General features: G+C 37.3%; 1 protein-coding gene across 6 annotated transcripts in view; it reads right to left on the reverse strand.

Moving 5' to 3' along the window:
• Cad74A (cadherin 74A) overlaps positions 1 to 17,784 on the reverse strand; it is a 748,720-nt gene that overhangs the window by 232,822 nt on the left and 498,114 nt on the right. For all 6 annotated transcript variants that reach the window (XR_016546733.1, XM_090369392.1, XM_090369388.1 and 3 more), the window contains one exon: positions 7,505 to 7,627. Coding sequence is in view for 5 of the 6 variants with exons in the window: in XM_090369392.1 (XP_090225518.1) it covers positions 7,505 to 7,627 (123 nt within the window). In the remaining variant the exon portion in view is untranslated. The remainder of the gene's footprint in view (positions 1 to 7,504; positions 7,628 to 17,784) is intronic.

The raw sequence follows: 17,784 nt of genomic DNA on the forward strand, positions 1-17,784 counted from the left end.
ATTGCTCTTTGTGTGGCCGACCGGGCTAGCCGAGTGGGTAAAGTACCTGCCCGGCAACCCAAAGGTCGCGGGTTCGATTCCCGCCTCGGGCTTGGATCAAAGTACAGTAATACCCCGACTTACGCGAACTCGGAGTTACGCGGTTCTTGATTTTTTCGTTTGGCAACGCTGCCGCCCACTATCTTCAAGGTCGTTTTTCATATGTTATTGATATACGGTGCGACGGCGGAGAATGAGAGCGAAAGATGAACAAAATTCAACTTTGCTGCTTTTATGTTTTTTATATCAGTGAAGGGGAAACACATTTCACCATAATAATGTAAAAACTAACACAATTCCAGCTATCGGTATAATCGCAAATGCAATTAGATCGAGTTTACTACCAGTTTATAACAGATTTCACTAGCAGAAACGCAACTGGATTTTTATTGTTTTATGGTAGTAACCCCTAGAAATGTGAGGTGTTAATAGTGTATCTCTGCCTTTATGGTGTTGTTTATTCAGTTGCTACATGCGCGCAGCTTTGTTTATGCGTATCAAGCGTGCCTCCTCGTTTTGTAATTGTGCTTTATTCCCTAAAAATGAGTAAAATACTTAATTAAAAGGTGTGAAAAGGAAGCGTCCTGGTGAAGACACTGCAGATTCAGAGAGAAAAAGAAAAGCAATTATCGATAAACAGAGGCGGACTGGGTCAAAAATTCTTACCCGGGAAAATTTATAGTGGCCTCATACTATGGTTTATGGCCAAAATCACACCGGCCCACCAGGGTTTCCCCGGTAAGGCTTATGGCCAGTCCGCCTCTGTCGATAGAGAAAAAATATGAAATTGTGAAACGCTTTGAGCGAAATGAAAGACCATGTGATATTGCACGTGCTACAGGCCTAAATGAAGCAACGGCGAAAAGCACATGACAATTGCAAACTTGACAGGTTGAAAATTGAAAAGGGCTCACTTGTAAAGGGCTTAAAAATTTTAGAAAACAGACTCCAACGAAGAACGCGTTATAACTACAAAGCAAGGAATAAAAAAATTATTAGCTTGCTACGACGAAATTCTGCATGAAAAAAAGAAGGCGCTATGTCATCAGACGAATTTGTTAGATTTTATGAAGCCATCGACATCGAAATAACTTTTTTACGTAAGTCATTTGTTTTTTTAATACATATTTTGTATTAATATGTATAAAGAACTGCAATTTTATTAATATTTTTTTTCTAAACTAGTGTTTTTGTTAGTCCTTGGTCCCAATTAAGCAAAATTTATATGTATTTATATGCAAAGTTGTAACCCGACTTACGCGAATTCGACTTACGCGATTTTCGTCGGACCCACCTATCGCGTAACTTCGGGGTATTACTGTACTGCAAAAACCTTGGGAGGTGCAATATGGCCACAGAAGCCGATGCGCCAACAACTACCAAATCAAAAATCAAATTGCTCTTTGTGAATTGGGGATACATTTAATTTGCCTAGTTCTTCCTTGAAATTATTCAAACTATCCACTTCCGCAATAAGATGAATATTTGTTCCAATGATTAACCACAAGGTAGTTGAAGGAAAATTTTCTACAAATCTATCCTGTTCAACCAACCTTCCTCAATTTGAATTTATGCCCCCACATGAGGAGACATAAATTCAAATTGAGGAAGGATGCATAGTCTGAGCAAAAGGAAGAATGGCATCAGCAATGAGCTTGCTAATCCTTTCAAAGCATTAAATATGGACTTTTTTTTTATAGACTTAATTAATAAGTATAGGTCAATGATGGTAATAAGTCCAAAAGAGTTGGGATTAAATTTAAAAGTGTCTGCAAATCTGCCTAGACACAATAGGACACAGTATATCTGCACCTTGTCAATCAATTTGGCCCTGAAGAGACTGTGCAAGGCTTGCAGAATTTTTCTATGCATTGTCTCTACTTGATAACAGGAGAGACTGTTTTTACAGAGATGAGATACACTTAAGTAGAATGGGTGCAAGGATATTTGCTGAAGCTCTTGGAGCAGTATTAGGTGGATTGGAAAACTTCTAACTTGGTAGGATACATAGACTAACAAATTAAATAGAGCTGCAGGCAGCGGTGAAAGTGATTATTATCACACTGCTTCTATTTGAACATGCAGCAACCAAGAAAGCAGGGTGTTAGGGATTTCAAGTGCTGCTGTAGGTCATTATGGAACAAGAAAATATGTGGGCTGTGTTAGGGTTTGTTTGTTTGTTATTTGGTTTTTAGGAACATTAGCAACTAAGGCCATATTGCTCCGTGAATATGCGGTGGTCATTCCTGACCTTTCCGCATCCTCCATATTTGGTGGTGATGGGCTCGAACCTCGGTCTAATCAAGAAGCGTGTGCTACGCTCTGCTGCTCCTTCCCACCTGGCTGCGGAGGCGCCTGTGTTAGGGTAAGCAAGAGTGAGAACAGGTGCATGTATACTTGCATGTACACTAATTCTAGGAGCACAGTAAATAAATTTTATGAATTTGAAGTACTGATTAAGTCATCAAATGCACATTAATTTTGTAGGGATATCAGAGACAGTATCATTCAGATATAAGGGATGCAGAATTTGAATGTGGACAGTACAATGTGTACAGAGACAGGATGGGAGGCGGGGGGGGGGAGGATCATGCTATTAATTAAGACGCATTTTAAATTTGAAGCAGTCATCAAGTCTTCTTGGGTGGCTAGAGCAGTGTTGAGTCAGTTTGGTGTGACATAAACACTGGGAAAACAAAAATGAAAGTAGGAGTGTGTTACAGGGCTAATGATGGTGATGAGTATAACAGACAAATAAATAATTATACAAAGAAATAGAGTGGGCTAATATAGAAACTACAGAAATGACAATAAATACAAAAATATATACAGGAACAATACATATAAGATATACAGAAACTTTGCTAGCTGGGATAAGGAGGTGATTATCCCTTTGTATAAAGCCATGGTTAGGTCACATCTTGAGTACTGTACACAAGCCTGGAGTACTCACCTTTGGAAGGATGGAAATCTGCTGGAACAGGTGTAGAGAAGGGAAACCAGACTGGTGAAGCAAACAAAAGGGTGCACTTAGAAAGGCTTCAGTTCTGCAAATAGCAGTAACTTGAGACAAGGCACCGCTCAGGAGATTTGATTGAGTTGTTTAAAGCCTTGAATGGATTGAGTAAGCTGAATATTAATGGCATTTTTCCACTTGCTGAGACTACATACATGAGGGAGCATAAATTCAAGTTGAGGAAGGTTGGTTGCAGACTAGATGTGCAAATGGGGGATTTTGCTTCAGCCAGCAGGTGGTTGATTGTTGGAACAGGCTTCCATCCATTATTATGGAAGTGGATGGGTTGGATAAATTCAAGGAAGAACTATACAAATTCTTGGAGGGTACAGATGAGTGAACTGTGTAGGTTTTTTTTTTTTTTTTTTTTTGCTGATGCTATATAAGCTTGCTTTCTTGGATCATTTGCCATTACTACTACTAAATCAGAATGTCTTATAATGGGGGATTTTAACTTTCAGATATTGAACTGGAATTTGGGGGTGTTGGTCACTCGCACGTTAGCAAGACTTTTGTGGATTTATTGAATCACTATTTTCTACAACAGCATGTAAGAGAGGCAGTAAGAGGAAGCAATGCTATTGATCTGATTATCAGCAGTGATTTTTCCTGCATTAAGAATCTGCAGGTAAAAGACCCACTGGATGTCGGTGATCACAGTATACTGATGTGGGATTTAATTAAAGACATAGCTACTGTGCAAGGGGCGCCTCCGTAGCCAGGTGGGAAGGAGCAGCAGTGCATAGCACACGCTTCTTGATTAGACTGGGGTTCGAGCCCTTCACCACCAAATACGGAGGATGCAGAAAGGTCAAGGAATGACCACCGCATATTCCTGGAGCAATATGGCCTTAGTTGCTAATGCTCCTAAAAACCAAATAACAAACAAACAAACAAACTGTGCAAGGTAAAGGCTTTTTCTTTCATAAGGGATCTAAGACAGTTTTTAAATTCTGTGATCTAAGATAGTGATCTAAGACAGTTTGTAAATTCTGTGCAGTGGGACCAACTGTTGATATTACCAACAGCAAATTCTAAATGGGAAGCATTCAGGAAAGTAATTCTAGATGTTCAGGGTTTTCATACCAACTAAGAGATGCTGTTCAAGGCTTACATCATCGGTTCATCTGACATCCATTTATGGAAGTCAGATGAACTGAGAATTGCAGCAGAGGGGAAAAAAATGCATGGAATAAAATTTTTCAAGTGATATAGAAGCCCTATGGTAGATATAAACTAGTCCCAGGAGCTCACATCTGGTAAGTATGGGCTTGACACACCCAGGGTGTGCCACAGATATCATCTTTCTTGGTGATTCTCCCCCCTCTCTCTCTCTCTCAGGGAAACTCAGAATTTTTTTTTTTTTACTGGTGCAGCAAAAGCCGCAGGCTTCCTTGCACCATATGGCTAATAATGATAATAATGATGATAGTCTGTAATCAAGTCACAAAGGAGGTGGTTAGGCAAGCTAGGGCAGATTACAAGAAATCTGAAAAAGAATGGAAAGAAAAGCAACAAAAAATTCTTCACCTATATTAATAGTAGGAGAACAAGATTGAATCACATTGGTCCTTGACACTGATGATTTTACTGCTGATGATCATGCTCAAGTTGCAAGTAACTTGAATAGACAATTTGCATCTACATTCACACATGAAGGAAAGGGATGCCAGAAGTTTACCAAACTCTAACAGGGAGCCAAGTTATTTTGTTATGATTGAGAGGAAAGAGGAATAGAAATTGTTGAAGCTAAACATGAAAAAAGTTTCTAGTTTGAAGATTTTAAATTGCATATAGAATTAAAAAAGCAAACCCACGATATATTGTCATTAAAAAAATAACAGAACAGCTTCAAGGAATATGATAATGCATACAGTAGACTAGTGCTGACTTCCTCTTAATATACCACCTAACGGTGGTCTCCTTATAATAATGCAGAAAACCCAGATACACCATTATGACCTAGAGAGAATGAACAAAGCAACAGATGTGGAGGCCTCCAAAACTTCTCCATTACGAAAAAAAGCAAAGCGATGCCATTTGATGTTATGGTCACAACTTTCTATACCATTACTAGAAGGGTAACCAGTAATGTCATAACAAATATTACATATTACGTTTATGCTTAAAGCCCCTCCAGAAACATAGCTGCTGGAAGCATCCTGATTTCAAAAGGTTGAATAGTCCACCTCAATTTAAAACAAAGAATCGATTTACTCTGTTTGTTATTTGGTTTTCAGGAGCATTAGCAACTAAGGCCATATTGCTCCGAGATATGTGGTGGTCATTCCCTGACCTTTCCGCATCCTCTGTATTTGGTGGTGACGGGCTCAAACCCCAGTCTAATCAAGAAGCATGTGCTACACACTGCTGCTCCTTCCCACCTGGCTATGGAGGCGCCTTCAATTTACTCTGGTTTTTAGAGAGCAGCAACAATATTTGAATAGGTGCATCACTCAAACAGTGGACTACTCTCAAAAAGAATAAACATTAAGGAAAATAATTAAAAAGTCATGATTATAATTTTTTGAGCAGCCATTGTAAATTTAAGTACTAATAATATTCCTAGTGTTAGTAATTCATCAAAAATTCAAGAAAATTTTAAATTATAAATATTTTTACTTACATATATATGTTAGCATTAGCATTAGTAGAGGCATATGATGCAAGGAAGCAAGTTTGTATAGATCAGCCAAAAAAAATATATATATATAAAATAAAACCCTTCCCATTTCACCCATCCATTCACTCCAAAAGTTTGTCTAGTTCAGCATTGAATTTATTTAAGCTGTCAACTTCCACAACAGATGGAAGTTTGTTCCAGCAAACAACCACCCACTGACTAAAAGCAAATTTCTGCACATCTATTCTACAACTACCTTTCCTCAATTTGAATTTATGACCCCTCAGGTGTGGAGTCTAAGGTCTCTTGCATTCTTCACTACCCTGAGTGTAGTACCACACAGTTGGTATGTTACTCTGGGGTTACTGCTACCCATATGCAGTACTTTGCATTTGTGAATGTTAAACTTCAGTTGCCACCTTAGCCCATCTGCTCAACTTTTCTAGATCCTGTTGCAGTAGTATACTGTCCTTACTGTTGCAGTAGTATACTGTCCTTACTATCAACCTTCGTATTGTCTGCAAACTTGGACATTAAGCCAGATATACCTTTATCAATATCATTGATAAATACATAAAATAGCAATGTGCCCAACACAGACCCCTGAGAGACACCACTAATAACATTAGTCCATGCAGAGCAGTGTCCATTTGTTACCATTCTCTGTCTTCTCCCACTCAACCAGCCTTCTATCCATTGTAGCAACTTGCTCTTAATGCCATACTGCTCCTTGTACTCCCTGTCTTCCATGTGCAACAATATCAAAAGCTTTTCTACAATCCAAGTATATTTTTATATCCAGTTCCTTTGTGACCACATTGTAGTATCCAATCAAATTGATCAGACAAACTTCCCCCTTAACAAACCCATGCTGTGTCTGAACTATAACTGCAGTCTTGTCTAGATGATCCTGCAGTGCTTTTTTAACCAATGACTCCATTATTTTCCCTGGAACAAAAGTTACACTAACAGGCCTGTAATTAATTGTGTCACCTTTTGATCCCCCTTTGTGAATTGGGGATACATTTGCACATCTCCAGTCTGTGGGACCTCTCCTGAGTGCAAGGATGCCCTCATAATCATGATTAAAGGCCTGCTTAATTCCTGTGCTGCCTCCTTTAATATAACTGGATAAATCCCATCCACCCAGGTGCCTTTCTTATGTTTAACTTTAACAATTTGCCACCTCCGTAGCCAGGTGGGAAGGAGCAGCAGTGCGTAGCACACGCTTCTTGATTAGACCGGGGTTCGAGCCTGTCACCACCAAATACAGAGGATGCAGAAAGGTCAAGGGAATGACCACCGCATATTCCCGGAGCAATATGGCCTTAGTTGCTAATGCTCCTAAAAACCAAATAACAAACAAACAAACTTTAACAATTTCTCCTCCACTTTGCTCTCAGTTATAACAAAATCCTTTAGCTCCCTGTTACAGTTTGATAAACTTCTGGCATTCTCCTTCCTTAATCACTCCTCATGTGTGAATGTAGATGCAATATACTAATTCTGTTTGTTAACTACCTCAGCAGGATCATCAACAATCAAACCATCAATATCAAGTGGATCAATCTGATTCATCCCCTTCCTTCTAGGTTCACATGAGTAAATAAGTCTTTACTGCTTTTCTTTGTATCCTTTGCCAAAGATTTCCCATAATCTGCCTTTGCTTGTCTAACCACCTTTGTGAAGTGATGACAGACTCTCTTATATCTACCATAAGCATCTGTGTCTGAGAATATGTTATATTCATATTAAACTCTTCAATCAGTTCTTAACTTTAATCACTGAAGGTAAAATAAGTAAGTATATAAAATATACCAACTCACCAAAACAGAAGTTTTACGCTGGCTTACTGATCCTTCAGGGCTATCAGTGGCAGAAACTTGTAAATGATATATTGCTTGCCTTTCTCTATTTAATACTGCTCCTTCTCGTACCTGAATTGTTCCCTTTAGAAATAAATTTTAGTAAGAATAATTAAAGAAATTTAAAAATATAAATAACAGAACTAAAATTACTGAGAAAATAAAAATGAGTTTATTTAATCACAAAATAAATAAAAACAAAAGAGAAATGACAAACAAAAATAAATTACATATATATATATATATATATGACTGGAGGGAAGAAAGAGAGAGAGAGACAGAGGTTTACATATTACAGAAAAATAAAGTTATCTGCTGACAAACACCCCATGCAGCATATATGGAGGTGGTTCAAATATGAATGAGAATTTTTATTAATGGCTTATTAAGAAACAGAGATGCAAACAGTTTTTATGATACTGTTGGGTGAGCAGCAGCCATTAACTTATCATGGTAGGCATGGCAGTATTTTTTTACTCAGTACTTGGCATCATGTCTGAAAGGGGAGTGTCAAGTTCTGTTGCAAAGCACACTATTTTAAAGTTTTTTTAATGAAACAGTAAGTTCACAGCAAATTTGTATCATAATTAACAAGAGTATAGAGATGAATGTTAAGTCTTATCTTTACCATCGCACAGCTTTTTTTGTTTTTTTTCTAATCACAAGTAGTGAAAAGTCTTCAGTTTGTTTGTTTGTTATTTGGTTTTTAGGAGCATTAGCAACTAAGGCCATATTGCTCCGGGGATATGCGGTGATCATTCCCTGACCTTTTCGCATCCTCTGTATTTGGTGAGCACGGGCTTGAACCTCGGTCTAATCAAGAAGCGTGTGCTACGCACTGCTGCTCCTACCCACCTGGCTATGGAGGCACCCAAAATTCTTCAGTGAAATTATATGAAATTTACACCATATTAAACTGCCTTGAATTTGAAAGAAATGTTTTGAAAAGTACACACAAAAGAAGATATTCATGTCTCTTCTATGGCTGAAACTTCTACAATTTCTGAAATAATATATAATAATCTAAAATAAAATAAAAATTTTATATGGACTGCAGATTCTCTATGGAAGACCAATGGAATGTTATTACATTCTCAATAGACCCTCCATATGGAATAACATTCCCTTATCCCTTATATGGTATAACATTTCCTCCCCCTAATTAATGGCAAAATAAATAGTAATTGAAACTTGCTCTTAAAATTATGCATATAAATGCCAAGACTACAGTATATACACTAGAGAAGGGGAATCCCAGTCTTTTTTCACTCAAGTCACACTTGAAGTTAAAAAAACACATATTCGTGGCACATCTATATAGTGACTGCCATTAAACTCATTTGAGTTTTTCCTAATCTCATGGCACACTTAAAAAGAGCTTTTTCTCTAGAGCATATTCCAAAGATCATAAATGTCCATGAAACAATTTTGTCTCCTGAGCAGCCATAACCAGATGAAGTGTTACTATTAGTGGTAGTGGCAATGACGCAAGAAAACAAGCTTATGCAGCATCTGCTAAAAAAAAACTGCATACAGGTTTGGATAACTCATTTTAGGATGGAGATAGATCTGTTGGAAAGGATGTAGAGAAGAGCAATGAGAATAGTTTGGGGGGGAACAATATTTTTACCAGGGAAGATTGGAGTTACACTATTATAAAGTTCTCTTAATGAAACAATAAATTCACCGCAAACTTTTATCATAATTAACAAGAGTTTCTATAAAAAATTAAGTTGTTTCCAGAAACCTTGTTTCTGGAAACAAGGCAACTACACGGCAACCTAATTAAAGTGTATAAGGCTTTAAAAGGGTTACGTAAACTAAATGCTTATGGTATCTTTACTCATTATCAGATGAAACATAAAAGGGGACATAAATTTAAATTAGAAAAGAATAGTTGCAGCTTTTTGCATTCAGCCAGGAGTGGGGCGTCCCGAGGGTGCAAGGGGTGCACTGCACCCGGGCGCCAAAGTTCAAGGGGCACCCGAAAACCTAAAACTTACATACATACATGAAAAAACATTTAAAGGGGAGGCACCAGATTTCAATTGGCACCCGGGTGCCACATATTCTAGGAATGCCCCTGCATTCATTCAGCCAAAGGGTAGTCGTCGAATAATCTTACACCTGGTGTTGTACAGGTTAAGTAAATTTAAGGAATTTTTAGATAAATTATTGGAAGAGATGGAGAAATAATTATTTTTTTTTCCCCTTGACTAGCGCTGCATAAACTTTGCTTTCTTGCATCATATTATTAATACTAATACCAAAATTAACTTAAACATAAATATACACACTTATTTAGCCTCATAAGATGTTTGGCATGAGGTGAAGGTAAGCTTTTAGTTTATATCTTTATTTCAGAATTCATGGAAAAAGAAATTTTTATTTATTAAAAGGAATATACAGGATAAGAATTGTTGTTAAAAAGGAGGAAGTAACACGATCTCAGCACAGTTTATTTTATGGATAAAGACATTGGAAAATTTTTTAGTACTTAATGAACTGTTTATTAGGTGACAGAAAAATTCTTCCACATTCTAATAGTAAAATTAGCTAATAATATTTAGACTGAGGATAGTTTTTTTTTTTTTTTGTTGTTGTACCTGTCAACAATAGGAAAATTATGGGGAGGGGGGGTGTTCTGCATCAAAGTAGAGTTCAAATGTTAGGCGCCTCTGCAGCCAGGTCGGAAGAAGCAACAGTGCGTAGCACACACTTCTTGATTAGACCGGGGTTCGAGCCCGTCACCACCAAATACAGAGGATGCGGAAAGGTCAAGGAAATGACCACCGCATATTCCCGGAGCAATATGGCCTTAGTTGCTAATGCTCCTAAAAACCAAACAACAACAACAGTTCAAATGTTGTTGTATAAAGATTGTTTGGTACTTTTACCTTCTTTAATCTGAGAAAAAAATTATTTAAAGCTGTAATAAACTAAATAACATAGTAAACTCTAGAAGAGGGTTTACTCTGTTATTTAGTTTACAGGAGATACATTCATCAACAAGTGCCATGAATATTAAGCAGAAAGCCAAGCAAAACGTTCATGATTAATAAGCTTTAAGATGTAATATGAGAAATCTTATAGAAAGCACAAGTGATCAATAAGATTTAACATATATTATAGGTAAATAACCAAACTTATTAAAACAAATGTAAGTTTAAGCACTATGAATATGGTTTATATGAAGAATAAATAAATAGTAAAATCCAAAAAAAAAACATAAGACATACAACTCACTGATCAATATCATCATCAGTTAAATTTTCTTATTTTTTTTTTATTGGTAATAAAGATAATAGGAATGGCAGTGATACAAGAGGATGGATGGATGGATGGGACAGAGGGAGAGATCCCAGATCTTTTGGAGAATGTGACACACAAGAGTCTGCAAAGCAAGGATGTACAGTTGCGATGTTCTTAGAAAAACTCATTATGAATGTTTGCTTCATCATCCATTGAAAATCCCTGTAGGTCTCCTTGTATAGGGCCATAAGAGTCTCTAACACTCTTTTAAATTTTGTACTACACTCTATCACAGAATCCAATTCAAACACTTTGACAGAAAGAGCTTTAGGCATGTCCAGCAGAGTCTTAAGCGACCATGAGACAAATGAAAAGTATTGCATATAGATAGCAGTAACCCCAGAGTAACATACCAACTGTATGATACTACTCAGGGTAGTGGAGAATGAAAAAGATCTGGGGATAACTGTGCAGTCATATATAAAGTTCTCTGAGCAGTGCAGACAGGCTGCCAGGACAGTTCATGAGGTTTTGTCAATGATACACAGGAATTTTGCTAGCAGGGATAAGGAGGTGATTATCCCTTTATATAAGGCAATGGTCAGGCCACACCTTGAGTACTGTATACAGGTCTGGAGGTCTCATTTTGGAAGGATGTAGAGCTGCTGGAATGGGCACAGAGAAGGGCAATGAGATTGGCAAGGGAGAACAAAGGGGTGCTCTTACCAAGAAAGGCTTAAGTTCTGCAAACTGTAACATCTGGAGAAAAGGCACTTGCAAGGTAATCTGATTGAGGTGTTTAAGGCTTTAAATGGTTTGGGCAAGCTCAATGCTAATTGGATTCTTCCTCTTGCTCAGATTATGCACTTGAGAGGGCATAAATTCAAATTGAGGGAACACAGTTTCAGAATAGGGGGTGGTTGATTGCTGGAACAAACTTCCATCTTTCATTGTGGGAGTTGATAGCTTAAATAAATTCAATGAAGAGCTAGACAAACTTTTGGAGCAAATGGATGGGTAAAATGGGATTTTTTTTTTTTTTGCTGATGCTCTTTAAGCTTGCTTTTTTGCATCATATGGCACTGCTAATGCTAAATGACAATATCACTGTCTTCTTCCTCACTGCTTTCATCTCACTTCCTTCTACTGACAAAATGCCTTTCAGCTTTTTCACTACATTGTACAACAGCGTCCTCCAGCATCCATTCCAAGTCAATGGTATCATTTATGTAGAGATCTTTTATATTTGTTACACACTCTGTGTTAACAAAGTTAAATCTGGTTGAGAATTTTCACAAATAGGCAGCAGGTGAAATGTAACTTAAATGATGTGAGACAGTGAATGTTAAATTCGAGAATAGTAATAGTAATAATAGTAACAGTAATCGTGGCATGTGATGCAAGAAAGCAAGCATAGGAGCTTATGTAGCATCAGCCAAAAAAAAAAAAAAAAAACAATTTCACACAACCATTCCCTCTAAACGTTTGTCCAGTTCTTCCTTGAATACATTTAAGCTATCAACTTCCACAATAACAGATGGAAGTTTGTTCCAGCAATTAACTACCCGCTGGCAAAAGGCAAATTTCCATACATCTATTCTACAACTGTCTTTCCTCGATTTGAATTTATGTCCTCTCAGGTTCGTAATCTGAGAAAGCAGAAGAAGAAGAAGAAGAATCCCATCAGAATTCAGCATGCTTGCCCCATTCAAGGCCTTATGCACCTCAATCACATCACCTCACAGGTGCCTGGTCTCCAGGCACTGCAATTTCAGAACTTATGCCTTTCTCAGTAAGAGGACCCCCCCCCCTTTGTTCCCATTACCAATTTTGTTGCCCTGCTCTGCACACACTCAAGCAACTCTACATCCTTCCTAAAATGAGGCCTCCAGACCTGTATACAGTACTCAAGGCATGGCCTGACCATTGCCTTATACAGAGAGACAATCACCTCCTTTTCCCTGCTAGCAAAATTCCTGTATATCATTGACAAAACCCCATGACCTGCTCTGGCAGCCTGTCTGCATTGCTCAGAAAACTTCATATCTGACTGCCCAATTACTCCCAGGTCTTTTTCATTTTCTACCACCCTAAGTGTAGTACCACACAGTTGGTATGTTTCTCCAGGGTTACTTCTACCCATATGCAGTACTTTGCATTTTTCAATGTTAAACTTCAGTTGCCACTTCTCAGCCCATGTTCCCAAATTTTCTAGATCTTGTTGCAGTAGCACACTGCCATTACTGTCATTAACAACCCTGCCAACCTTTGTATCATCTGCAAACTTTGACACTAAGCCTGATATACCTTCATCTATATCATTAATAAATATACAAAACAACAGTGGACCCAACACCAAACCCTGTGGGACTCCACTAATAACATTATAGCAGGCCCCTGTTATAACGCAGTTCGCTTTACGCTGATTCGTTATAACGCTGTTCTTATATTATAACCCATATCTGACTATAATGGTGTCACAGATCACTGTAACGCTCTTTTACAGATTGTATCTTTTGATATTTAATGAAATCGTTTCATTTGATGAAGTCGATAGCTTGAAAATGAATATCAAAACAGCATTAAAACATTTCCCACACTGACTTGAGAAATTTTCCCATGTTCAGTGATATTTTCATGCTAATTTAATTGCAGTACAGTGATTTGTTACGTAGTTCTGAGATCAACATTTTAAAAAATGATCAAGTATGTTGCTTGTAATATTTGCATTATATGCATTTATCCGAAGTCTAGTCATCAGTCAGTACAGTATTAGACATAGTGCGTAACGGACAGTTCACTTGAATATTGCATCATAATTAATGCAACCAATGCAGTTACATTTTCGAAGAGTTAATAATGGTGGAAAAGAATTAAAAAGCAACACCGTCTGGGTGCAGTACGAAGACTATAAATGTAAGAAAAAGTCTTAATTTGTAAATTAAATTAGACGTTTTGAAGCAAATCGATTCTGGTCATAGAAAAGCCGATGCGTGCCATAATTTAGGACATGCAAGTTTAACTGTAAGAACAATTATAAAAAAAAATAAAGAATTAATTTTAGCAGTGGGAAAGACAGCTGTTCCACTGCAAGCAACTAGGGCTAGGTCGGCTATTAGGATTGAAATGGAAAGACTAACTAATTTTATTGAAGATAATATCCAATGCAGAATTCAGTTAAGTTAAATATTATTAAAAAAAAAAAAAAGAGAGAGAGAGAGAGATTAGCTAATACGATGATCTGAAGAAAACTCACCTAAAAAAAAAAAAAAAAAAAAAAAAAGTGGAACCATTTAAAACTAGTAAGGGCTGGTTGAATAGATTTAAAATCCAGGGAGAAGCTGCAAGTGCAGATTAAGGAGCCGAAACTTTCAAAAAAGAACTTGTTAAAATTATTGAAGAGCGATATTATGTGTCATACTTCTCAACAAGTTTTTAACATAGATGAAGCAGGACTTTTGTGGAAATGAATACCTAAGAGAAGTTTCATATTGAAAGAAGGAAAAAAACATGCCAGGTTTCAGTGGCGAAGGAGTGGTTGACTTTATTGTTGGGTGGTAACGCTGCAGGGGATTTAAAATTAATACCCCTTTTAGTTTATTTGGAAGAGCGCCAAAGTTCAACCCAAAATCGACACATTTTTCTTGATTAAATTCATCAATTAAATGAAATCAATTTAGATAAATTAAATTCATAATTTTAATTGGAATTTTAAGTTTAATTTTGATACGTAAGTAGCTACCACATAATTATATACGTATGTAATGCAGAATATTTTATATGTACAAATATTTGAATATTAAATATTTTGACCGACATTTGTGCATCTTTTCACTACCGTTTATTATTGATTAGGAAATATCCTATGGTGCCGACCGCAACTCACAAATACATATGTTACCTTATGGGAATGTGGCGCTCGCTTAGCACGGGTTCACTTAGCACTCTGTTTTTCTGGAACGAATTATCAGCGTTAAGTGGGGGTCACCTGTAGTCCACAAAGAGCAGCACCCATTAATTACCACCCTCTGTCTTCTCCCACTCAACCATCCTTTTATCCATTGTAGCAACTTAACTTTAATACCCTTAGCCTTAATATCAAGAGTTTACAGTAATTTCCTTTCTCTTGCAGATAACATGTTGTATCTTTTAATTAAATCTCTTATTCTGTTATTTTTTTTTTTATATGCTGTTGTAAATCAATTATTTGTGAGATCTTTATGTGTGAAGAGAAGAGCCAGCTTGTGGGGTGAGAAATGACCTTGACCAGAAAATTGAGGAGAGGGCATGTAAAAATAAATAAAAATATATAAAAATTATTAAATCTGCACATCATTTTACATTTTCTCCATATATTAAATGGATTTCTATAAGATATGGATACCAGATGAACCGAGGGGGAAACTATATAAATCATATTAAATTCGATCATATTTTCCAAGAATACTCCCCTTGATCATTTTCTCTACTTAGTTCATACTCAGTACACAGATTCACCAGCAATACAGAAAAAACTACAGGGAGGAATTCTTCCAAATGTGTCTTAAAGGCATGGCAAAAATTCAAATATGCCCCAGGCCAAAAAATATCTGTAGCTATTGCTGGTGAAGAGAAAACCAACAAGATAATCTTTTTTTTACATCTGGAATACATAGAGATATATATTATCATGTACTACACTCATCAATATGGCAAGGGAGCAAAGGTTCTTTGATATATTTGATTATACTCATCCATGTGTAGATACCGTAGAGATGTATAAAATCTAATTCATTAATCAGAAATTGTAATGGATTATTAATAGGTTGATTTTTGAAAATATATCATTATAATGTATATTATGTATATATGTATATTAACAGGAGAGATTGCTTCTACAGGGATGGGACACACTTAAATAGAAAGGGTGCAAGAATGTTTGCCGATGCTATTGAGGCAGTGTTAGGTGGGTCAGAAAACTGCTAGATTGGGGGGATACAAGGACTAATAGATTAACAGTAGCCACTGGCAGAGGTGGAAGTGATTCTTGCACTGCTTCTATTGAAATGAGCAGAAGCCTGAAAAACAGGATGCAGGATATTTCAGAGACTGCTGGGAGTCATTGCGGTACAAGTAAACACATGGGTTGTGTTAGAGTAGCCAAGAATAGAAACAGGTGCATGTATACCTGTGTGTACACCAATGCTAGGAGTTTGGTAAATAAATTTGATGAATTTGAGGTATTGCTCAAAACATCAAAGGCAGATATTGTTGGGATATCAGAGATGTGGTGTCACACAGATATAAGGAATGCTGAACTGGAATTTGGGGAATACAATGTGTATAGAAAGGATAGACGGGGGAGGAGGGGTTATGCTATTAGTTAAGAAACACATAAAATCCAAGGAAGTGAAGCCAGTCGACATCGATGGACAGGGCAGTGTCGAGTCAGTTTGGTGTGACATAAGCATAGGGAAATCAAAATTGAGAGTAGGAGTGTGCTATAGGCCTAATGACTCTGATGAGTATAATAAGATATTGTACAGGGAAATAGAGTGAGCCAGTAAATCAGAGAGTCTTATAATGGGGGATTTTAATTTCCCAGATATTGACTAGAATTTGCGGTTTGGTCACTCGCACACTAGCAAGGCTTTTGTGGTTTTATTGGATGATTGTTTTCTACATCAGCATGTTCGTGAGGCAACAAGAGGGAGCAATACTCTTGATCTGATTATCAGTAGTGATTCTTCATGCATTAAGAATCTGCAGATAAATGAACCACTAGGTGGCAGTGATCACAGTGTGTTGAAGTGGGATTTACTCAAGGAGATAACTACCATCAGAGGTAAAGGGAAGGGTTTATGTTTTCGTAAAGGCGACTATGATGGTCTGAGACAGTATTTAAATTCTATACAGTGGGACCAACTGATGACGTTACCAACAGCAAACTCAAAATGGGAAGCATTCAATGAACTTATCTCGGAGGCTACCAGGCTTTACATACCAACTAAGACATATTGTTCAAGGTTTAGGCCTAAATGGTTGTCAGATGAACTAATGAGACATGTGACAGAGAAGAAAAATGCATGGGATACATACAAATTAATGGGTGACATGGAAGCCTATGATAGATATAAGTTGGTCTGTAACCAAGTCACAAAGGAGATTAGGCGGCAAAGGCAGACTATGAAAAATCCTTGGCAAAGGATGCAAAGAAAAACAGAAAAGTGTTCTTTACCTATTTAAACTCAAGAAGGAAAGGGATGAATCAGATTGGTCCATTGGATATTGATAGTTCAACAGTTGAGGATCCTGCTCAGGTGGCTAACAACCTAAACGAGTATTTTGCATCTACATTCACGCATGAGGAGTTATTCAGGAAGGAGAATGATGTAGGTAAAGTAAACATTGGCAGTGAGCTGGATGATTTTGTAATAACTGAGAGGAAAGTGGAGGAGAGATTGTTGAGGATAAACATAAAAAAGGCACCTGGGGTGGATGGGATCTATCCAGTTATATTAAAGGAGGCAGCAAAGGAAGTAAGCAAACCCCTAGCCATAATTATGAGAGCTTCTTTGGACTCAGGGGAGGTACCCATAGACTGGAGATGTGCAAATGTAACCCCAATTCACAAAGGAGGATTAAAGGCTGACACAAGTAATTATAGACCTGTTAGTTTAACTTCTGTTCCAGGTAAATTAATGGAGGCACTGGTTAAAGAAGCACTGCAGGATCATCTAGACAAGAATTCAGTTATAGCTCAGACGCAGCATGGTTTTGTTAAGGGTAGGTCTTGCCTGACCAATTTGATTGGATACTATGATGTAGTCACAAAAGAACTGGATGCAGGGAATAACTTTGATATTATATATTTGGATCTTAGAAAGGCTATTGATACTGTTGCACATGGAAGACTGCTGCACAAATTGGAGCAGTGTGGCATTGGAGGCAAATTGCTGCTATGGATAAGGGGATGGTTGAGTGGCAGAAGACAGAGTGGTAATCAATGG

The sequence above is a fragment of the Mastigoproctus giganteus genome, chromosome 3 (assembly GCF_048544385.1).
Source record: "Mastigoproctus giganteus isolate SK-2022 chromosome 3, ASM4854438v1, whole genome shotgun sequence".
NCBI lineage: Eukaryota > Metazoa > Arthropoda > Arachnida > Uropygi > Thelyphonidae > Mastigoproctus > Mastigoproctus giganteus.